The sequence below is a fragment of the Acomys minous genome (genome assembly GCF_964271855.1).
Source record: "Acomys minous genome assembly, chromosome: 6".
Classification (NCBI taxonomy): Eukaryota; Metazoa; Chordata; class Mammalia; order Rodentia; family Muridae; genus Acomys; species Acomys minous.
The window spans coordinates 96,620,143-96,644,369 of record NC_140487.1 but is presented as its reverse complement, the minus strand read 5'-3'; the positions used below and the strand labels follow the sequence as shown (position 1 = coordinate 96,644,369).

General features: G+C 47.9%; 1 protein-coding gene across 6 annotated transcripts in view; it reads left to right on the top strand.

Moving 5' to 3' along the window:
• Positions 1 to 24,227, top strand: part of CCDC30 (coiled-coil domain containing 30) — a 79,335-nt gene that overhangs the window by 53,391 nt on the left and 1,717 nt on the right. For all 6 annotated transcript variants that reach the window (XM_084787405.1, XM_084787403.1, XM_084787402.1 and 3 more), the window contains 7 exons: positions 672 to 881; positions 3,330 to 3,484; positions 6,904 to 7,048; positions 12,629 to 12,741; positions 17,713 to 17,854; positions 19,263 to 19,399; positions 19,823 to 19,937. In XM_084787405.1, coding sequence (XP_084643531.1) covers positions 672 to 881; positions 3,330 to 3,484; positions 6,904 to 7,048; positions 12,629 to 12,741; positions 17,713 to 17,854; positions 19,263 to 19,399; positions 19,823 to 19,937 — 1,017 coding nt within the window. The remainder of the gene's footprint in view (positions 1 to 671; positions 882 to 3,329; positions 3,485 to 6,903; positions 7,049 to 12,628; positions 12,742 to 17,712; positions 17,855 to 19,262; positions 19,400 to 19,822; positions 19,938 to 24,227) is intronic.

Genomic DNA, 24,227 nt, shown 5'->3' with positions numbered 1-24,227 from the left:
CTCACACACTCATCTGGTCTGGTTTGATCGACACTGTGTAAAGTGTAGCATTGTTTTCATCCTTGCCAGTTCTTAGAACTGTCACACTTCACAATTTACCTGCTAATCTAGTATATACTTATAGTGATAACTCCTTGAACTTAATTATTATTGTCATCCATAATAATATCATTGTGAGCCGGGCGTGGTGGCCCACGCCTTTAATCCCAGCACTCGGGAGGCAGAGGCAGACGGATTGCTGTGAGTTTGAGGCCAGCCTGGTCTACAAAGTGAGTCCAGGACAGCCAAGGCTACACAGAGAAGCCCTGTCTCGAAAAACCAAAAAGAAAAAGAAAAAATAATAATAATATCATTGTATGTGCATGAGTGTGGCGCACACATAGCTTGGCATGCACACAGAGGTCAGAGGACAACTCTGGGGAGTTGTTTCTCTCCTTCCACCATGTAGCATTCATGTCGCCAAGCTTGGTGGCAGGCATCTTTACTGGCCAAACCATCTTGCCAACTTCCATGTTTATTTTTATCTTTGCGTGTGCATTTATGCGTGCTCTGGGTCTCAGGCCCAGAGCCTCAGGAATGCTGGGCACACTTTCTACCATTTAATTGCAGCCCCGGCCTTGTTTTTTTTTTTTTTTTTTTATGATTTTTATTTATGCCCGTCCCATCTCTAGATCAAAATCGAACTCAAGCAGGCCCAAGAGAAATTGCTAGACCACGCCAGGGAGCAGTCGTCACTCATGGCTGAGTGGAAGCACTGTCAGCAGAAAGTCAGGGAGCTGGAGCTGGAAGGACTTAAGCAGGCGCAGAGCATTAAGGCCCAGCAGAGCCTACAGGAGACTCTGGCTCGGGAGAAAGTGAAAGCAACCGATGCGCAGGAAAAGGTAATTATCTTTGTGCTCTTGCTCAAGAAGCAGAGTGTACAGCTGGGGCCCTGCTCCCTTCTGACCTTAAGAAATAGGTATGTGCAAACATGTTTTTCCTTTTTTTTTCTTTTCTTTTTCTTTTTCTTTCTTTTTTTTTTTTTTTTTTTTGGTTTTTTGTTTTGTTTTGTTTTGTTTTTTGAGACACGGTCTCTCTGTGTAGCCTTGGCTGTCCTTGATTCACTTTGTAGACCAGGCTGGCCTTGAACTCACAGCAGTCCGAGTGCCACGCCCAGCTGTTTTTCCTATTTTTAATAATAATATTTGTTCTGCCCTTATCATAATAATTCTTGTGTATTTTTGAAGACTGAATGAAGTTTTTTAAAAAATGAATCTTTCTGGGACCGGAAAGATGGCTCAGTCAGTAAGGTGCCTCACACAAGCACGCCACGTGAGTTCAGATCCCCAGCACCCACAGCATATGGCTGCAATCCCAGTTTTGGAGAAACAGAAACATGAGGGTTCCCGGAGCTGCCTGGTCATCCAGCCTCGCCAAAATAAGTGAGTGACCAGCAAGAGACCCTGTCTCAAAAAATAAGGTGGAGAGAGACAAAGGAGTACTGTCGCTACTCCATCCTTGCTCCCTAACGGCATGATCATGACCTGAGAGAGAGCATGAGGGGCCAGGGTAAAATAGAGAGCCCTGAGCAGTTTGCTTGCTGAGAGCAAAGGCTACTTAAACCTTCAGGGAGTGGGTAGAGGCTTTGGGGGTGAGTGCTTGGCCAGGGCTTAGGTGCTGGGACTGCCTTCTTTGCATGAAGAGGAATCCCAGATGCTTGCTGAACATGGCCTTATAAGGAAAAGGGATGTTTAAGCTGGCTGTGACCATGTGACCTCCTCTGGTGGGGGCAAAGGTAAGGGGCATAAGGTGCAGGACTAGGTGCACCGGGACATGCAGGCCCTGGGGCAGGGGAGAGAGTGGTCCTCACTCCTACCACCCTGTGTCAAGATTTCCAGGGTTGGACATTACTCTATCCCACCCCTGCTCTGGACCGGCTCCTCCCAGTCCCACAGTACCCCAGCCCCACAGAGGAGAAGACTCCTTATCAATTCTTGGTCTCCACACAACTGTATACAGATGTGCACATACATATATAAATATTACATAAATATATCTATATAGACATAAGTGTATATTTAATTAAAGCTATAACATAAGCCAGGTGTGGTGGTGCCTCTAATCCCAGCACTCAGGAAGGTAGAGGCAGCCAGATAGCTATGAGTTCGAGGCCAGCCTAGTCTACAAAGTGATTCTAGGACAGCCAAGGCTACACAGAGAAACCTGTCTCGAAAAACAAAAAACAAAAAAACAAAAAAAATTATAAATAAATTAGAGTTATTTATTTTAATTGTGTCTGTATGAATGTTTTGCCTGTATGTATGTATGTATGTGCACCACATGCATGCCTGGTGCCTGAGAAGGTCAGTAGAGGGCATCAGATCCCCAGAACTGGAGTCACAGATGGTTGGGAGCTGCCATGAGGGTTCTGGGAACTGAACCCAGGTTGTTTGCGAGAATAGCTAAGCACTCTGAGCCACTGAGCAGCACACTGCCGCAGGCTGCAGTGGATGAGGGGCAGTATGTGCACGTGCCAGCCTGGAGCTGCGGCAGTGAGCAATGGGTACGACCTGGGCACCGGGAGTTCATTGCTGTCACCTGAGGAAGCCAGTGAACAAGAGAGAGGAACCAACTCTTCAAATGACACTTTATGCCAGGTGTGGTGGCACAGGCCTTCAAGCCCAGGGCTTGAGAGGCAGAGGCAGGGGGATCTCTGTGAATTTCAAGGCAGCCTGGCCTACATAGTGAGTTCTGGGCCAGCCAAGGTTACACAAGGAGACCAAAACAAAAACAAAAACAAGACAAAACTTTATTCAGACTGCTGACAATCTGAGAAGACAATGTATTAACATCTTCTATCTCACCCCAGGCCAGCAGGATACACAGGGAGAAGGGGAGGCAGAGCGAGGGCAAGAGGCTGGCTCCTCTGCTTCCGTGCTCAGCCGCACTTCCGGGACTTAGGACGTCTGCTTCCCTATCATCCTTGCTTCATCCCTCACTCTCCGGGTGGTTTTCCTCAGGCACTTGAACCGCTGAGTCAGGCTAGTCTCTGCTGGTGTCAGTCTTGTCCCCATCCAGGTCACCTGGACTGATGGCGGGGACGGTTAACTGAGAACACGCAAGCCATTAACAGCATGTGCGTGCTAAACTGCCAACGACATGTATGTACATGTATGCACGTACAGATTCCTTTTTACAGTGCGAGGCGCAGAGGTGCCTTTATAACACAGCGTATGAAAGTGCCCCGCCCCATCTCCTACCTCAGTCCTTGCTATAGTTCAATGTAGTATAGAGTTTGTTACTGAGAAGGGGCCACACACCCCATAACGTTTTTTGCTTTCTCATCCAAGATTTTGGACCTGCAGCAGAAACTAGAGCACGCGCGGCAAGTGTGCCTCTCAGACGCTTGTGTTCTGCACAAGAAGCAACTAGAGGATGAGATCAAGGAAGCAAAGAGCAGCGAGGCCAGGCTGCAGCAGCAGTGTCAGGAGGAGCAGCAGAGGAGGTAAGGACCGCCGGGGTGCAGGGCTCCCAGAGCACAGATTTACCAGAACCCTGGCTAATTGCCTTGGCTGGATTTCCCCGGTGATGTCCGGCACACTGCTTGCCTAGCTCTCTGATGCGATCCGTGCAGATTCGGGCTTCAATGAAGTTGCGTCTTTTCCTTGTTGGCTAACGTTCTTCAGATAGACCTGGATCGTTTGTAGGCATCTTTAACATCAACAAACTGCCAGCAGATAGGAACTGTCGATTTCTTCCTCTTAAAATAAGAGTTATGATTCTGACTTAAAACATTCTTCTGGATGCCCTGGACCTCAATGACCAATGCGTCTCTCATTTGTATGATGTTCAGAATGAGTCATATATATTTTTTCCCAAAATATATTAGCTGCTCAAAACACATGGAGGTGTTCACTTGCACCTTGTAGCTCGGAATCTTACTTCCAGCGATAGAAGTTCTGTGCCAGGACCTGTCACAAGATACTACTGAGTAAATTTTAGTTGATTAGCTGAATGAGTGCTTGAGTAAGTGACTGGCTGGATATTTGTTTTTGTTTTTGTTTTTCGAGACAGGGTTTCTCTGTGTATACTTGGCTGTCCTAGACTCGCTTTGTATGCCAGGCTGGCCTCAAACTTACTGCGATCTGCCTGCTTCTGCCTCCCGAGTGCTGGGATTAAAGGCGTGCGCCACCATGCCTGGCTCTGGATGGATATTTGTATGCATGAAGACTGAACACACGCACTGAGATGCTGTGAGGAAACACTTGCCTCACTAGCATGTCTCAGGAGATAGTGGGCTAGCCTAAGATGGTGGGCTAGCCTGTCATAATGCAGTCAGAGCCTAGCTGGAAGCGTTTACTGCTCACAGGGAAAAAGTAGGACGCCCCAAAGACAAGTGGACCCCTGCACTGACACAACACTGAGGAATGGTACACGCCTGCAGGCCAAGCGGCAGATAACACCAGCTGCACACTGAGGATGTGCCGGCAAGCTTGCCGCAAGGCCAGCTAGCTGAACTGAGAAAACCCCCATTTAAAGGATGCTACAGTGGGACTGGGAATGAGGCAGAGGGGCCACTTAGTGGTTGAGAGCACTTGATGCCCTTGCAGAGGATTTGATTCCCAGCACTTTACCAACGTAGCCATCTTCCCAGGCGTCGCTCTTCTTTTCGGAGGTGGAAGTGTTGCTGAATTGGCCAGGCTGGTCTTAGATTTGCAGGGTCAGGAGGTGTTCCGGCGGCAGACTCCCAGTGTGTGGGCTATGTGTGAGCGCACTGCTCTCTGCAGACTTCAGGTTCTACAGTAGACATAGCAGTGTCCACGTCATCTCTCTTTCCTTATATGATGAGCCCCGTCGTTTACATCTTTCAAGAATCCAGACCATTCCTCATCAAACTTATCGTATCTAAGGGAATAGAGTTGTTTATGGTGCTATAATGATATAATCTCTCTTATGTTCTTTTTTTTTTTTTTTTGGTTTTTTTTTTTTTTTTTTTCGAGACAGGGTTTCTCTGTGTAGCCTTGGCTGTCCTGGACTCACTTTGTAGACCAGGCTGGCCTTGAACTCACAGTGATCCGCCCACCTCTGCCTCCCGAGTGCTGGGATTAAAGGCAATGTGCCACCACGCCCGGCTTTATGTTCTTTTACTATCTGTGGGATCAGTGGAGACGGCCCCTGTTTCATTTCTGATATTGGTAATACCTGTATCCTATACATCTTGGTTTGCCTGCCTAAATAGAGATGTATCAATTGTATTGGTCTTTTCAAAGACCTACCTTTTGGGTTTATTTCATTCTATTTTTTTCCTTTATTCCATTTATCTATCTATTCTCCCTACCCCACCCCTCTCGACAGGATCTCATTTACCCCAGGCTAGCCTCTATATAGCTAAGGCTGGCCTTGAACTCCTGATCCTTATGCTGCCACCTTCCAAGTTCTGGTTTGACACAATACAGTCTCACTTTGTAGTCCGGGGTATCTTGGAACTCACTAGATAGCCCAAGCTTGCCTCAAACTTAACAGCAATTCTCCTGCCTCAACTTCCAGACAGAGTGCTGCAATTGCAGACACACCACCACCACACCTGGCCAGGGTTCTCATTTTTTTTTAATATTTATTTATTCATTATTTATACAGTATTCAGAGGGCACCAGATCTCATTACAAATGGTTATGAGCCACCATGTGGTTGCTGGGAATTGAACTCAGGACTTTTGGAAGAACAGCCAGTGCTCTTAACCTCTGAGCCTTCTCTCCAGCCCCCATTTTTTTTTTTTAAATTCTTCTTCTTTTCTGTTTGTCCTTGGTTTATAATGCTCGTCTTCCTCTGGCTTCCTATGGTGGGAGCTTTGAGCACTGATTTTAGATTCTCTTTTCGTTGTAACATACACATTTCCTGGTACCAGTTGCTCTGTTTCTGCTGCATTCCACAAAGTCTGGAAATCCTATTTTTATTTAATTCAAAATTTTCTCAACCTGACTGATAGTAGACATGCCTGCAACATTGGCAGAGCACACATTGGGGTGTCTGTGAGGGTTTCAGGGCAAGGTTGTGTACTGAATGGGAGAGCAAGCAGCAACTTCCAAAAGGCCAGGGCCCAGATGGAATGGGAAAGTGAGAGAAAGAAAGAAAAACTCGCTCTCCCAAGGGCTGGGCCCTTAGTAAACAACAGGGTTTTCTGCTGTTGTCTCTGGCTTCCTCAGCCTTTGAGTGTGGCGCTGCGCCAGGAGCTCTGCGTGGTGCTTTCAGACCATCGGCCTGACCTGCTGGCTCCCTTGTATTCTGAGTCTCCAAGCAGCCCTGAACCAGGCGGCTATTGTGAGGTTCTTCAGCCTCTGGCCCTGTGGGTTCATGGGACACGCCCCCCACCGTCTATATGTGATTGGTTCCAGTTGTCTGAAAACGTTGGACTAGATACATAGAAACATACTTTTATGTTGATTGAGTGATGGATTGTCTGAAACAGAAGTTTGCTTCACCTTGAACTCCTGAGTTCAAGTGAACCGCCGCCTCACCTCCTGAGTCGCTGGCACTACAGATGTGCACCACTGTGCTGTAGAGTTTGAGTACTGCTGCAGTGAATCCCCTTGCCCCGAGACACTTGCACTGTGGTGATATGTGGCGGGCATCATGCAGAAGGCTAGGAAGGCTGCAGAAGCGACTGGAAGGAACCTAGCATCTGTGGAGCTGAGGGCTCAAGAAAGCCTTCCTAGGAAACAGCTATTAAAGCCGCGAGTAAAGCAGTTGGTGGGTGGTGGGGTCAGGGAGTGGGGAGCTGGGAGCTGATGATTGGGCAGAGGCACAGCTGCGCCTCACTGTGCCAGAAGAACTCGCCCCTTGCTGGGCCAGAAGTTTTAGGTCTGCGAACGGCTTGCAGAGTGTGGCAGTACAGAGAGTGATCTGCTGTGCATTGATCATCCTCAGGGTCCTCCTAGACCAGGACATAAATGAGCTCCAGAGGCAACTGAGGGCCTTGCAGGACAAAGAGAGCCAACAGGCAGCAACCAGCTCCCAGCAACAAGAGGCTCTGCACAAACAGCTGGAAAATGAGAGAAGAAAGTGCGAAGAGGTAAGAAAGCAGCAGACGTGCTCCCCGGGCCCCCTGGCCTCGTAGGCTGGACTGAGGGCCCCTCATTACGATTGCTATTTAGCTAATTTTCATTGAGCACACTTTACCTACTGAATCTAGCTGGGAAAACAAATCTACCATACATAAATGCAAATATATGTACATACATAAATATGGGAGATATGTGGGGGGGGGTGTATCCAAGTGGAGGGGAGGGAAGTAACTTCCCTGTATTGTTCTGGGCTGTTTTGCTAGGCCATAGGTTAAATCTATAAGAGCTAGAAATATGGCTCAGTGATTAGGGGCACTGGCTACTCTTCTGGAGGATGTAGGTTCGATTCCAAGCACCTACATGGCAGCTCACAACTCTCTGTAACTCCAGCTCCAAGGGAGCCTACATCCTCTTTGGAACTCCTTGGGCACCAGACACAATGCAGAGCACAGACATGCAGGCAGGCAAAATATTCTCATACATAAACTAAAAAAAAGCATTTTTAAAAAATTAACAACATAGGGCAAATAAATAAGAGTGAGCCCATTTTAATTCCATGTACGTGCATGGGTGTCCCATAAAACATGAGTCTTAAAAAAGGTCAGATGTCCAAAGTTTGTACAGCGCCCTGAGCTATCTAGAAAGGGCCTCGGGACCTCTGGGGCACAGTAAAGACAAGTTTGGTAGGGTGTGGGGAGGAGTTGTAGGGTGAGGAACGGGTTTCTCAGAAACAGCTAAAGTCTCTCCAAGAATAAAAATGATGTGGGCCTAGGTCATGACTCAGTGGGTAAAGCACTTGCTTGCAAGTGCGAAGACCTGATTTGAATCCCCAGGCCCCTGTAAAAGCCAAACACCTGGTGTCTGTAACACACAATATCTGTGATCCCAGTGTTCCTATGGGGAAACAGGAGGCAGAGAGTAGGGAATTCCTGGATGTTCAAGGGCCAGGGATCCTGGTGAGCACAGCGTAGAAAAACAGAGGGAACCCTGTCTGAAAGAAGAGTAAAAGGCCAGGACCATCATGGGGTTATCCTTTCACGTCTTCAAGAAGGCTGTGGCACATCCACGCCCATATTCACACACATGAATGTGCACTTGCGTGTGCTCATGCATACACACACACAAATAAAGCCCTCTTCTTGACACAGAAACTTTTGCTGACCTGCATTTCCTGTATAGATGTAAATTTCTTTTACAAAAGATAGCTCTCTCAAGCTGCTTTCGTGTCTGTAGTTTCTCAGCATAACAACCTTGAAAACACATGGAGGAAAGCCACAGGAGGCGATCTAGATAGGGTTACTGTTGCTATGGTGGAGTGCCATGACCAAAAGCAAGCTGGGGCCAGGTGGTGGTGGTGATGCACACCTTTAGTCCCAGCAGTGGGGAGACAGAGGCAGGCCCATCTCTGTGAGTTCAAGGCCAGCCTGGTCTACAGAGCTAGTTCTAGGACTGCCAAGGCTGCACATAGAAATCCTGTCTTGGCAGGGGAAGAGGAGGCAGTGGGGAGTTGGGGAGGAAAGACTTTATTTGGCTTGCACGTCCATATCTTAGTCCATCACTGAAGGAAGTCAGGTCAGGAACTCAAGCAGGCCTAGAAGCTGGAGGCAGGTGCTGATGCAGAGGCCGTGGAAGAGTGCGCCTTACTAGCTTGCTCAACCTGCTTTCTTATAGAACCCAGGACCACCAGCCCAGCGAAGGCACCACCCACAAGGCGCTGGGCTCTCCCCTGTCAGCTCTAACCAAGAAAATGCCTTACAGTCAGCAGTAGTGTTGCATGCACATCTTTAATCCCAGCACTTGGGAGGCAGAGGCAGACAGATCTCTGAGTTCGAGGCCAGCCTGGTCTACAAACTAAGTGCCAAGACAGCCAAGGCTACACAGAGAAACCCAGTCTTGGAAAACCAAAATGGAGAAAAAAAAAAAGAGAGAAGAAAAGAAAGACAAAGAAAGAAAGAAAATGACTCTAGCTTGTGTCAAGTTGACATAAGAATAGCCAACACATGGCGCACACCTTTAATCCCAGGATTCAGGAGGCAGAGGCAGGTGGATCACTGTGAGTTCGAGGCCAGCCTGGTCTACAAAATGAGTGCAGTGCAGCCAGGGCTGTTACACAGAGAAAGCCTGTCTCAAACAAACAAAAAAACAAACAAACAAAAAGAGTAGCCAACACATAGTGGCACATCCCATTCAGTGGTTTTGGGGTTATGTGCCCTGAGCCCCCAAACAAACAAGAAGGTATTTAATACATGAAGGAAAAATGTTTGCAAAGCTGCTGCATGGGAGATCAGAAGGACCTGCTGTGGTTTTCCAACAAATCCAAAGGAGCCAGAGATCACAGGGACGATACCTCCTCCTGTGCCAAAGATGTCTCGCCTGCTGTCTGCCCGTGCCTCTGACAGTGTTCTAGAAAACACTAAGAGGGAAATGCAAACCTGTTTTCTCTTTGTGAGCCCACATTACTTTCAGTACTTTACTTCTGGTTTGGGTTTTTTGTTTGTTTGGTTGGTTTGGGGTTTTTTTGTTTTTAGAGACAGCATTTCTCTGTATAGCCTTGGCTGTCCTGGACTCACTTTGTAGACCAGGCTGGCCTCGAACTCATGGAGATCTGCCTGCCTCTGCCTCCCAAGTGCTGGGATTAAAGGCATGAGCCACCACCACCCCCCCACCCACCCCCACCCCCACCCCCACCCCCACCCCCCCGGCCAACAGTACTTCACTCCTGAAGCCAGGGGAGTAGGGCTTTTATTGCTGTCCTTGTTCGTTGGGTTTTGTTTGTTTGCTTTCTCCACACAAAGCAGTCTTGTGTGGGAACAAGCAGGGTGTACAAACCTGAAAGTCTATGGACACTATCTACCTGGAGACAGCATCAGACCTCACAAAGGAAGGGCTTGCTCAGCAGGACCAGCCCATTTCTCAGGCCAACTATCAGTCCAGATGCTCTCCCTCCTTTCTGAAGATAGGCTGCAGTGATTGCACCATCATCTTTGGTCATGTGTTAGAATGGCTCAGGAGGGGCTGGAGAGATGGCTTAACTGGTTAAGAGCATTCGCTGTTCTCCCAGAGGGCCAGAGTTTGGAGTCCCAACACTAGTATCAGGCGGCTCACAACTGCCTGCAACTCTGGCTTCAGGAGATGTGATGTCTTCTTCCTGCCTCGGTTAGTGTACACAGCACAGAGATGTGCGCATACACGTGCATAAAAGTAGAATGCCTTAGGAAACGTTTCCTTGGTTACCAGCTTATTAGAAAAGGTCACAACCCAGAATATGCAGAAGGAAGAGATGCCCAGCAATGTGGGATGGGACCCGGAGTTCAAGGGTCCAGCCTGCACCTCCACATGTTCACCAACCCAGAAGCTTTCCAATCCCTAACCTCATGGGATTTTATGGAAGTTTCTGGCTCAGGGCTTTGTACAAAGAGGACTTGGAAGTGATCCCTACTTTATCCTGACAACAAATTAAAAACAAAACAAAACAGAGCAAGCTGAAGTGTTGAACAATGCTTATTGACCTATCAGCAAAGTGAGGCCTCAGCATCACTGCTGCCCCTGAGGCTGGAGAGACCAGCGCAGCACCAGGGAGAAGCTCTGGTGAGTACCATGCAGGAAAGCCTGTGCTGAAACTGAGGAACCGTTGAAGGCTCCGTGTGGACAGAAAATTCTGAGAGCTAAGAACTCCTGTGGACTCTCTAGTTCTCAGGCTGCACATTTTTGTGGGTTTCACCTGCCACGTTCTGTCTGTGAATATTTGAGGACTGTCTCCCAAGGCCCCCGGGACGGGGCGTGGTGCCCACCGGGCACTCAGAGTTTCTTAGTAAAGGAAACTCTTTAACTCCAACTTAACACGACGGACCTTTGTCAGAACGTAACTGACCCAAGTCAAAAGAAACAAGTGACTTCAGCCCTCTCTGCTCTCGTTCAAAGGGGAAGAGATGAAAGTGGGCCATCCTGGGCTACAAATAAAATAGCCTGTTTCAAAGTATACTGCTATGAAAAAAAAATTCAAATCAACTGTTTATCAGTCACTGTGACCAAAGCCACAACTGGATTGTTTGCTATGTCAAACCACTTGATTGTCCCCGTTGCCTATAAACAGTGCTCACACACACCCACATCTAGAATTGAAATACTGCCACTTGTCCTCTGGAGCTCTGTAATACTTACCAGCGCCACTAAAATCAGGGAGTCATGTGTTTGGAGACACCTTCCTTTGGGACCTCCAGGATGGATGAGCTGGTCACCCATGGTGAACTACTCCAAATGTCCTATCTAGATCAGGCTTAGGTTTCCTTCCTCTCCCTTGTATCTAAGTAAGACATCTTCCTGCCACTAAACTAGGCAGCCATTGAGCCCAAGCTTCCGGCAACGGACCTAACTATCTAGAGTCACCCTTAGGGGTTCAGATTAACATTGCAAATCCCAGAGATGGCTCAGTGGTTAAAAGCACTTGTTGCTTTTCCAGAGGACGAGAGTTCAGCTCCCAGTAACCACATCAGGCAGTTCACACGCATGTGTAACCCCAGCTCCAGTAGATGCAGCATTCTCTTCTGGCCCCTGTGGGTGGGCTCACGCACGCACGCACGCACGCACGCACGCACGCACGCACGCACTCACGCACATGGTGGGGGAGGGGCGCGTCCTATCAATAACTTTGGCCTGGGCAGTATTGTAGTCCTTCCTTCCTAGCTTAGGCTCTTAGAAAGCCGTTCCTTCGCTTACACCTCAAGCTTCTGGCATTGTAAGACGCCAAATCCTGCCCGTATTCCTGTTGTTCTTTATAAGTCAAGGCCTCTGTTCAGCCTCTTCTCCCCGAAGCGCGCTAGGATCTGACTCTGTGTTATTACTGGAGAGACAATAAGAAAAGATGGAGTGGTGATACGCAGAAGGCTTTAAGGATACTTTTTTTTTTTTAAGAGACAAGGTTTTTCTGTGTAGCCCTGGCCTACAAGCTGACCTTGAATTCACTGTGTAGCCAAGATGATCTAGAACTTCTGATCTGCCTGCCTCTGCCCCCTGAGTGCTTAGCATGACTGCTTGTGGGACACCATGCCTGGTCTGTGCCATGCCGGCGATCAGACCCAGGGCTCCATGCGTGCTAGCCAAGCCCTCCATCAGTAGAACTGCATCTCTTAACAACAGGCATCTTCTTCCAAGGCACCCGCCTGCCCGCCTATGATACCATCCATACAGATCCCCCCAAAGCAAGAATTTCACACTCTGCGGACAGCAAACCGGGGCTCCTTACCCTGCCACAGGGAGCTTGAATTTGAGGTCCTGTCAGACATCACTCTTCCCACTTGTTTTCTGTGCAACCCCAGAAGAAGACAAGGTAGAAATCGGCACCTAAATAAAGGGATACATAGATGAGGTTGGGAAGGGTCCTGAGCCAGGAGCACCTGTCTCCCTACGGCAGGAGTGAGCCAGCTCCCAGCACATGAAGAGGACTTTTTCAGCTCCCTGCAAGCCCCTGAATTCAGCTGCCCCAAGGGTCATCAAATCCTGCCTTTGGAGTGTATGTGAGGACTTGACTGCAAAGACCACAGACTAGTCCCTTCCCCCCACCCCCACCCCGACCCACCCATGTTTTTCAGTATGTCAGGAGCAACCAGGAACTGTCAGAGAAGCTGTCTAAGTTACAACAAGAGAAGGGAGCCCTGTGGCAAGAACACGAGCGGTTTCTGGAGCAACTCGGTGAGCACGTGAGGTGAGGTAAACCAAGCAGGTTCCCTGTGGACAAATGAGATGCAGGGGCCGTTCTGTCGGCAGCCCCCAGAGCAATCACACTGATGGGGCCCTCAGCGTGATTTCCCAGCCTCAGGAAGATGTGGGGTCCAGTTCCTTCCCAAGAAGAAGGGAAGTATGCTCCCTTTTGGAGCTTTCTGTATGTATCTTGCGTTCCCAAAAGTTACCCTCTCCCTGTCTTCAAGGATTTCCCCTACATTCTATAATATTTACATGTTTATTTTCAATGTATGTGTATGTGTGTGAGCATGTATGTACATTTATGTGCAGCATGTGCATGCAGGAGCCCTTGGAGGCCAGAAGAGGGCGTCACACCCCCCTGGAACAGGAGCTACAGCTGGTTGTGAGCCGCCATGTGGGTGCTGCGTCCTGAACTAGTACCCTCTGAAAGAGCACCAAGCGCAGCTAACCACTGAGCTGTCTTTCCAGTCCCTCTCACTTCCTTTCCTCCTCGGCCAGGACAGTATGTTCACTGTACACCCGAGAACCAGGGAACAAACGCAGATGTCTCAACTGATCATTGCAGCGTCGCCTGCCTCCCTAAGCAGAGTCTTCCTGGGACATCCTCAGGGCCAGGCACACGTCTCATTCTCACAGCTGGGGACAAACAGTGCCTAGGTGCTGGTATCACGCTGCTGCAGAACTTCCTGTCGGTGGCTATGAAATCAGTTTTACTCAGTGTATTTCATGCCTTGACCAGCAGTTGGCGCCAAATAGCTCAAAGAGCAAAAGTGCAGTCAGGAAAGCATAGGCTGGCTCTAGACCTGCTGCGATCAGTCAGTCATCCGACCACAGGCCTGATTCCCTTTGGAATGACTGGGAGGTGGGGGCTGCTGGAGTGGGAGGGTCCGACGATTGACTAGCACTATGCATTGTTAATGCCCTGGCAAACGTTCAGAAGCAGCCCGCCACCGAGGCAGAGGAGCTGCTGTTTCTCCACATCCCCTTTGAAGGGGGAGGGGACCTTGGTGAAAATGTCCTCCAACATTCTTGCTTTTGATGTATATCGAATACGTGCCCAAAAAACTAATGTACGATTCAATGCATTTTAATAGACACACACATATATGTAACTCCCACCGCAGTCAAGACGCAGAGCATGTGCCCGCTGCCGAGTCTCTCCTGCCTGCATGCAGTCTGCAGCCCTAGCCCCTCTGTCCCTCTGTTCCTCAGGCAACTACTGCTGTGACGTCTGTGTTTTCTAGCATTTCTAAGTAGACCCTGCATCTTGTTCTTTTCGTGCCTAACTTCTGTCGCTCAACATAGTCCATTATTTACATGTGCACTTACAGCCAGGACTTTCCATTGTATTGGGGACGAGGGGGGGGCAGGGGGTTGTTATGACTGTGAGATTAAATTATTTTCCATGTCATTTATGCATGACCTTTAGAAAAAGGACTCCAACCCTGGCTGCGTGTGCCTGGGTCCTTACATACATGACTTTAATCAAAATCTATGAAAGAAGAAAATTAGGGCTGGAGAGGTGGCTCAGAGGTTAAGAGTGCTGGCTGCTGGTCCAAAGGTCCTGAGTTCAATTCCCAGCAACCACATGGTGGCTCACAACCATCTATACTGTGATCTGGTGCCCTCTTCTGGCACACAGGAGTACTTACAGACAGAACACTGTATACATAATAAATGTTAAAAAAAAAAAAAAGAAAAGAAAAGAAAGAAAGAGAGAAAGAAAATTAATGTTTCCCCAAAGCATCACCATACGGTTCTAACAGGATCCAGAGCTGAAGAGCACAGATCTGTGAAGGACAATGGCAGGAAATGTCAAAGCAGAAGGGTTATTTTGAGCTTTGTCTCCCTGATTTCAGTCCTGATCTTTACAGACAAATCTTGTATTTACATGTTTTCCCAACTGCTTTTCCAGGGAAACAAATCCCTCACCTTCTTGAAGCCCAAGTAATAGGCGATCTGGCTTTCCTTAGGTTTCCCCCGAAGTGGTGTGCTGCTTTGTGAAGCTGGTGGTTTAAAAAAGTCAGAAGGACAGAAAAGCTGCTCGTGCCTTGAGCAAGCTGATCTAGTAGAACCTCTGACCAAACCAGTATTTAAACCAGACAGCAGTGGCCAGGGAGGCCTCCGGGTTCTCCCTGGCTGTCCGGCATCGTGTGTATACAAACCCACACACAAATATACACATACACAAAACTTCACAAACATATTGGGAATCAGCTATTGTCCCAAATTCTCTGTAATTTGTCCCTTTCAAATTAAAAAAAAAATTAATCTAACTGGCAAAACAGATTGGGGGGGTTGTGATTTATTTTCTTTTTTTTTGTTGTTGTTATTTTATGTGTATGAGTGTTTTATTTGCATACATGTAAGTACACCACATGTATACATGTAAGTACACCACATACATACCTGGTGTCCTCAGAGGACCCTTGGGATTGGAATTTTAGATAGTTGTGAGCTGTCATGTGGGTGCTGGGAATCGAACCTGGGTCCTCTGCAAGAACAGCAAGTGCCCTTAACTTCTCAGCCAACTCCCCAGCCCACGGCTGGGCTTTAATAACCAGGATAAGTAGAAGACTTTCTAAGAGTGTGTGTGGTGGGTCAGATGATGTCAAAACATCACTGGGTATGGTGTCACAGACCTGTAGCATCAGCTATTGGTTGGTATAGAGATGAGGAGCAGGAGCTCAAGGACAGCATCAGATATATAGCCAAGTTCAAGGCTACCCGCGGCTACGTAAGACACAGTATTTTAGGCAAAAAATACTATCATGATTTTACTAGATGTGGTGGCACACACCTATAATCTCAGCACTTGGGAAGTGGAGGCAGAAGGACCAGGAATTCAAAGTCATCCCGGGCCCCACTGGGAGGCACTGTCACCAACCAAAAATCCATTAGCACCACTGTGAACAGCTGGGGGAGCGAGCGAGAGGAGGCTAGGAGGGTTGTCCGCTCTGGGAGAGGCTCGGTTTCAGATGCTCCTCGGCGTGCGGGCGCTCAGGAATAGCTTCCACTGCGCATGCCCCAGTGCAAAGGGAAAGGAATAGCTTCCACTGCGCATGCCCCGGTGCGAAAGGAAAGGAAAGTGTGGTGGGAGGGAACCATCTTCTCAGGAACTGAAAAAACTTACGGGAGTCTACGTCTCACACTGCATAGTAGGTGCCGTGCAAGGGCCACAGGCTGAAATGGGTCCGGGGCAAGTTTATGAGCATAGCTCTCTATAGTGAGCACTGTTAGTTAGGGTACTGTAGAGGAACCTGAATACAAATGGCTTCAGAAGCCAGGGCCAGCTCAGCCGGTAAAGTTATATGAGGACCTGAGTTTAGGTCCCCAGGATCCATGCAACAAGCCTGTAACCCTACTGCTGAGAGAGAGGGGGAAGCCAGGCAGATCCCTGGAGCTCACTGGCCACTCAGCCTAGTCAAATGGGTGAGCCCCAAGTTCAGTGTCAAATATAAGGCGGAGAGCAACACTTAGACGTTGGCTTTTAGCCTCCGTACTCATCCACACATTTATGCACACCTGCACTTACACATGAAAGCACACACAGGCATATGCACTTGCACACACACAAAGCAGAAGATACAAACGCTTAGTTGCAGGCCGATCTGAGCTATATGCTGGGACTCTGCCTCAAAGGACTGGAAAGGGGCGTGCAGAATGTGGGGGTGTTTTCTTATCTGGCAGTGCAAACATAAGCAGTCCATAACTGATTGACACAGAGGTTCACAGCATCAGAAGCCTGGACGTCTACTGTTTTGGTGTTGCTCCAGCATCTTGTAATCTTGTTTTGTTTTGTTGCTCTTGGGTTTTTGTTTAGTTGGTTAGTTGGTTGGTATTTTTGGTTTGGTTGGGTTGGGTTGGGATTTTGTTTGTTTGTTTGTTTGTTTGTTGGTGGTTATTTTTGTTTTGTGTGGGTTTGGTTTTATGTTGTTGTTGTTGTTGTTGGAGACAGAGTTTCTCTGAGTGGCCCTGGCCATCCTGGAGCTCTGCAGTCCAGGCTGTCCTCGAACTCAGAGATCTGCCTGCACGTGGTTGTGCCACTCCACCTGGCTTTGCGTGCTGTAGCTTTAACATGTGGACCTTCCCCACATCATGAGGACAGTTCACTAAATATCCACATGACAGTCAATAAGCATGAAGAGAAGCAAGCAAGTGCATGTCAGCCTCTCTCAGGACACACTGCTTCCTCCTTACATCCTGTTTGCCAAAATGTATGTGGATTTATATGTCCACAAAGAAAGCTAGCAAAATCTAGTTATAAGAAAAACCAACTTAGGTATTTTACAAGACAACCTTTGCTCAGCCAAAACCATGGACTCTATAATGATAAAAAGAAAATTAGCGGTCAGCCAGAAGGCTCAGCTGGTAAAGGCACTTGCCACAAAGCCTTACGACCTGAGTTCAGTCCCTGGAGCCCATGTGGCAGAAGGAGAGAACCGAGTCCTCCAAGCTGTTCTCTGACCTCCACATACATGTTGTGGGAAAACAATAATAGTACATTTTTTTTTTAATGAAAAGATCATAGGCCGGGTCTGGTGGCATACACCTTTAGGTTCAACACTTGGGAGGAAGGCAGGGCTAGCCTGGTCTACATAGAAAGCTCTAGGTGGGCCAGGGCTGTATAGTGAGACCCTGTCTCAAAACAAAGCAGTATGGCCAAAAACTAGAAAAATGTGGAGCAGGATTCAGAATTCCTACATCAGATATCCGAAGTTCAGGAGTTTCCTAAATTAAACTCAGACGCTGAATCTGTCATTAGTTCAAGCCAAGGTAAACTAGAGGCTTGAGTCCGTGGGGCTGGACAAAGAGAGGGGTTATTCTAGATTCATCCTTCATGTGAGGTGAAGATGATATGTGAGGCAAGGAAGCACCCACCATCGAGGTCCATGATGGGTCCATATCCCAAGGAGGCCACGCAGACCCTGCTTGTATTCTGGCATGCCGATCTTGAATTTTGCCTTTATAGAAACTACAAAGACAAACACCACTGCCACAAAGCCAAGCTTCAAAAGGTCAAGGACCGTCTGACTCACGAGTTAGAAATACGAAATAAGAGGATTAAAGAACTCGAAGATGAAACTGGGAAACTGCAGCAGAAAATTGAAATGGTGAGAAAGCAAGAAAAGAAAAAACAAAACAAAACAAAGGGCTGGGGCACCCCGGGCGGTTGGCAGGTTAAGAACAGCAGCTCATCTCTTCATGACCAATGCCTCTCACAGCCACAGCTTCCATTTTTGCTACCACCTTCCATCTTCCACGTGAGGAACTCTTTTTCTTTTTAATGCATGTGTATCATGCATGCACATTCATGTGCGGGGCGGGGCCTGCGTGCTCCTGCACATATGGAGGTCAGGAGAGGACTTCAAAGGTCATTTCCCGCTGGGTGTGGTGGTGCACACCTTTAATCCCAACACTCCGGAGGCAGAGGCAGGTAGATGGCTGTGAGTTCAAGGCCAGCCTACTCTACAGAGTGAGTCCAAGACAGTCAAGGCTACATGGGGAAACCCTGTCTTGAAAAAAACCAAAAATGTGTTGTTATTGTTGTTGTTGTTTTTCGAGACAGGGTTTCTCTGTGTAGCCTTGGCCATCCTGGACTCGTTTTGTAGAACAGGCTGACCTTAAACTCACAGTGATCCACCTGCCTCTGCCTCCCAAGTGCTGGGATTAAAGCCATGTGCCACCAGACCCGGCTAAAAATGTATTTTTAAAAAAGAAATTCTGTTGTGAGGCCACTAGGTATGCGGTAGTTTGATTTGTCTAAGGCATGGGGTAGGGGGAGAGGCTACATTCTTACCTTTCCCCTCCTCTGCCCCAAAATGACCATAGCTATGGGTCAGCCATTATGGCTCAATGGGCAAAGGCACTCGCTGCCAAGCCTGTCAGCGGGGGTTCAATCCCCAGGACACATGAATAAATAAATTGTCTAAAATAATTAAGAGAGAACACAGCAAGTAGAGTACAGTGACACATGACTGTAATGCCACCACTCAAAAGGCTAAGGCAAGAGTATCACCTTAGGATATCTACAAGTCTCTGCTCAAAACAGCAAAACTATCTACAAAGCAGGTGGAATTGTATCCAAGGGGACGATTTCAGTGCAGAGCATAGAGATCTGTTGCACTTGCTGGTGGTTTAACACCTGCTGGCATTAAGATACAGGGAAGACACTGCTTCTTCCTGGAAATTGAGTGCTAAGGTCTTTTTAATTGTGAATATGTGCATTCCCTAAAGTAAACACCGCTCAGCAGGAGGGCATCTAGTATAACAGGGATGATGGCAGCGAACAGGCGCCAGAAAGAAAGAAAGTGAGAGTTACTGTTAATCCACCACTGGGGAGGCAGAGGCAGGAGGATCTCGGTGAGTTCGAGGCCAGCCTGGTCTACAAAGAGAGTTCCAGGACAGCCAAAGCCACACAGAGAAACCCTGTCTTGAAAACCAGTGGGGGGAAAGAAAGAGTTCCTGTTGAGGCCCAGAGATGCGCTGAAGTCCTGTAGTTCTCTCTGTGCTAACCCCTAGGAGAAGGTGTTCCAGGACCAGATCATGACCCAAAATGACATCCTCCTCCTGGAAAAGAGGAAGCTTCTAGAACAAGTCACAAATCAAGAAGAACTGATTTGCAGCAGCAAGTCCACACTCTCTGCAATTCAGAGCAAGTAGGTGCAGTGGTGTCTGGGGACCCCTGAGCTCCAGGGAGGGTTCCCTCTAACTGGGGCACGGGTGGCTCTGGAGACTGTTTGGGGGAGGGGGTGCTCCTGTGAGTCTTTTCTTGTTTTGCTTTGTTTTTTGAGACCCTGTCTCAAAAAAAAAGAAAATAAAATAAATAAATCCAAAATAAAGACATGCACCACCACACCCAGCACATCCCATGAGTCTTGTTCTGCTGCCTTCTGTTTTCAGTAAAGCGCAGCCACCGTGGCATTAAAGAAGGTGTCTGGGGGGGGGGTTATAGTGAGGGGCTTGGATAACAGCGGTAAAGCACGTGCTTAGCATACGTGAGGCCCCATATTCGATCCCTGCACAGACAGGAAGGGAGGGAAACATTTTCTAGCCGTGCCTCTGATTCATGCCATGTTTAGAGCATTCCTACTGGATAAAGAAAACCAGCAGTTGCAGGAGAACTGCCTCCGGCTCATGCAGCAAATCGGCCTCTTGGAGCGCATTATAAGGAGCATCCAGATTCGCAAGGCAGAGGTAAGATGCGCCCTTTGTACTGGGCCCTGACTCTAAGGGTTGGCTCACTGGTTCGCACTGCCCTCTCTTGGCCCCAACATCTCAGCACCACAGCCTGCTCACACGTTGTGCTGTGGCAGAGAGGCTCCTCTGGGGCCGTGTAGGGCAGCAAGCCCGCGACTGTGCTTGGTGAGTCCTGCTTTTTTTTTTTTTTTTTTTTGGTTTTTGTTTGTTTGTTTGTTTGTTTGTTTTTTGAGACAGGGTTTCTCTGTGTAGCCTTGGCTGTCCTGGACTCACTTTGTAAACCAGGCTGGTCTTGAACTCAGTGCGATCTGCCTGCCTCTGCCTCCCAAGTGCTGGGATTAAAGGCGTGAGCCACCACGCCCGGCTTGGTGAGTCCTGCTTATCACTGGGTCAGCTTTCCTAACATTTTTATCCTGTGTGATTTCAGGCTACCTGAGCATGCCTCTGAGCATGGGGTACATCATCGTTGCCTTTTCTTCTTCTCTAGATCAGAAAGTCAGCAGGGAGGTCCCAGAGGGCAAGGAACGGTGGCTCATGTGTGGCCACATCTGAGCACAGGCGTAGCTCACTCATGACTGTGTCTGTGGACAGGTCTAGCTCGTACTCTGACCATATCTGCAGGCAGACGCTCCAGGATGCTTTGAGAATGAATGGATGCTGACTGTTTTCCCCAGATACGCCTCCCTCTGAGCAACGCTGTTTGCAGCGTATCGCTCTAGGCCTGTTTGGAAGGAAAGAATAGCAAATCTGAGGCTCAGAAAGGTTGCGCAAAGCTGCTAATGAGTCAAGACTAAGGAGAGTAAGTGAGTCAGAGGAAAATAAGTGTGTTCCAAATTCAAACAGATAAATAGCCAAGAAGAATTGTGGAGAAAGGTATAGGCTGCCGTCAAGGTTCAGAGTCTGGCTGGTGAGGATGGGGGCGCGGGGGTTGGGGGAACAGTGGACTTCAGTAAGTAGAATCAGATGATAGACCTGGTAGAGGCTGCGTCCTCCCCTCCCTGGCGTGCATCACCTGCAAGGCATCCCTTTGGAAGATGCTTCTCCACTGATCTGCTTATGGGTCTCTATCGCTATAGACCTGCATCCTTTTTATTCTCACAAAGGCCATTATTTCTAAGCTGCACAAGGTGCTGTCCAGTCACCAAAAGCAGAACTGCCAACCTCCGGGACCTGACTGACAGTAGTTTCTCGGTTTGCTTGAGTGAGTTTTTCTCAACTGTCTACGTATTCACTCATTCATCAACCATTAATTCCAGGAACTGGGCTGGGTCCTAGACTACAAGGAGAGCCTGTGTTTTCATCTGTCCTCACCCCAGTGCAGGAAGACAGTCACACACATGAACGAATAGGACAGGGTTACAAGTCAGAGTTAGAAGACCACATGGTGGCTCACACCTGTAATCCCAGCACAGAGGAGGGTAAGGCAGGAGAGCTAGGAGTTCAAGACTGGCTCCTGCTACTCAAGGGTTTCAAGGCCAGCCTGGGGTACATAAGACTGTCTCAACCGAACAATAGAAACAACTAAGAGGGCTAGCCTGGGAGGGTGGCCTTAGCCTAAAGACCTGACTTCAGTCCCTGGAACCCATATGTCAGAGGAAGAGAACCAAGTGCTCTGACCCCCACATACATACTAGTTAATTAATTAATATAATAAATTTTAAAAACCAGGCTGGGCTGACAACATGTAAAATAATACACACACACACACACACACACACACACACACACACACACACACACACACACACACAATGTAACAAAAAACTTAAAAACGGGGCTGGAGAGATGGCTCAGCAGTTAAGAGCACTGTCTGTTCTTCCAGAGGTCCTGAGTTCAGTTCCCAGCAACCACATAGTAGCTCACAATCATCTATAATGAGATCTGGTGCCCTCTTCTGGTGAGCATGTGTACATGCAAGCAGAACAACCGTATATGTAATAAATAATTTTTTTAAAAAAACTTAAAAACAGGGCTGTGGACACAGCTCAAATGGTAGAGTGACAATCTAACATACACAAAGCCCTATCTTAAAACAAAACAAGCAAACAAACAAAAAGTCAGACGTGGTGGCTCACCTCTTTAATCCCAGCACTCTGGAGGGAGAAGCAGGCGGTTCTGTGTGAGCTTGAGGCCAGCCTGGTCTACACAGCCTGGGAAGATCTAGGACAGCAGTCCAGAGGTGGTGGCGCACACCTTTAATCCCAGCACTTGGAAGGCAGAGGCAGGAGGATCTCTGTGAGTTTAAGGCCAGCCTGGTCTACAAAGCGAGTTCCGGAACAGCCAATGCTACGCAGAGAAACCCTGTCTTGAAACAAAACAAAATAAAAAGTCTAGAACAGCCAAGGCTACACAGTGAGACCCTATCAAACAAACAAAACATAAATAAATAAAGCAAAAAAACACAAATAAAAAATAAAAATAGCTGGGAGCCAGCTCCGTTGGTAAAGTGTGCTGTGTGACTGTAAGGACACGAGCCCTGTCACCAGCACCCTAGCATGGAAAGGCTAGATGTGGCACAGTGCCTGCATTGTGCCTGTGGTGCTAGAGCTGGTGAGCAGAAATAGGAGGCTCCACAGGGCTTGCCGGCCAGGGCTATATAGTGAGACTCTGCTTAAAATAATTAAATCAAAATATACTTAATGGAGTAGGTGCTAGAACTCACACCTGAGATCCACAATCTTATCTTCAAATCAAGATAATGCACGTCATATGATCAGAATTGTACTGTACCAAGATCCACAGCCGGAAGCACCAATAGCTTGAAATTATTGGCATAAAACAACTCCAAAGTCCCTCTTTCTTTTTTTTATGATTTATTCATTTTTATTTTATGTGTATTGGTGTTTTGCCTGCATGTATGTCTGTGTGAGAGTGTCAAATCTTGGAGTTACAGACAGTTGTAAGCTGCCATGTGGCTGCTGGGAGTTGAACCTGGGTCCTCTGGAAGAACAGTCAGTGCTCTTAACTGCTGAGCCATCTCTCCAGCCCCACCCCGCTTTCTTTTTTTTTCAAGTTTTTCTTTTTTGGTTTTTCGAGACACTGATCTCTCTGTGTAACTTTGGCTGTCCTGGACTGGCTTTGTAGGCCAGGCTGGCCTCGAACTCACAGCAATTCCACTGCCTCTGCCTCCCAGTGCTGGGATTATAGGCATGAGCCGGCTCCAAAGTTCCTCTTAAACATGTGATCTTAAGGAAACCCTGATCCTATTCCTGTTTATTTTATCCAGGAGGGAAATAAAACTCAGAGAGGACACGTGGTGTCTGAGGCCTCTCTCACAAGTGTGTGCATACCTTCCGGCCCAATGCTGAGTGCTGAGTCTCACCGCACTGCCAGCAGTCCAGAGGGAGGGCTCTGAAGTCCGACATGTCTCTGAGACCTTCCTTCCTTAGACTCAGTGTCTCAGTGGCTCCAAACACAAGAGCTCAACATGTGTTGAGTGCTGTGTGCCTAAGCTAAGTGTGTTGGGTGTATGTTAATTTCACATCAACCCTGAAAAATTAGACACTATTATCCTAACATTTGAGAGACAGGAACCCAAGTAAGGGAACCCTTGTCACAGTGTAACTGAGAGGCGGGAGCTAGCCTCTGGCTCCCAGCTCTCAGCTCAACAAAATTTCCTTATCACTGTCTCTAAATGATTTGGTTTTTTTTTTTCTTTCACATATTCTTATGTGACACTATTCCTGGGGAGAGGTGTACAAATGTCTGGGAGGCAGAGGCAGGCTGATCTCCAAGTTCGAGGGGAGCCTGGCCTACAGTGTGAGTTCCAGGACAGTGAGAAATCCTGCCTCCAAACCCTGCCTCAAAAAAAAAAATAGTCTTTATTAGCCAGCCAGCAACTACATTCTCAGAGTGAGATTTTAGGCACAAAACTCATGTTGCGGGTTTACATACTTCCCTTAACAAGAACACTTAACCAGAAACAGAACTACAGAAGGTAAAAACAAAAACAGCCAACCAAGGTTAGTCCATGTAGAGACTTTCCCAGAACTATGGACATTGATGAGTGAGGCCTTTATTTCTGTTTAGACAGGTGGTGCTGTCTACGTGCTGAGTGTTCTGGCCTGACTGGTGCTTCCATCATGGCGTCAGTTGTGCTGAGGTCTGGGACCCCGTTACAACCCCAGAAGGGAATCAACAACAGACCACAGAACAGATATTCCCTAAAGCCCATCTTGGTGAACTAATGAGTTTGTTGAGCTTATTTACAGGCGTATGGGTGAGGGGTTACTTACAGGAGCAGATATGACTCCAAAAGCTCACCCCACCATGGGTGACAGTTCATGA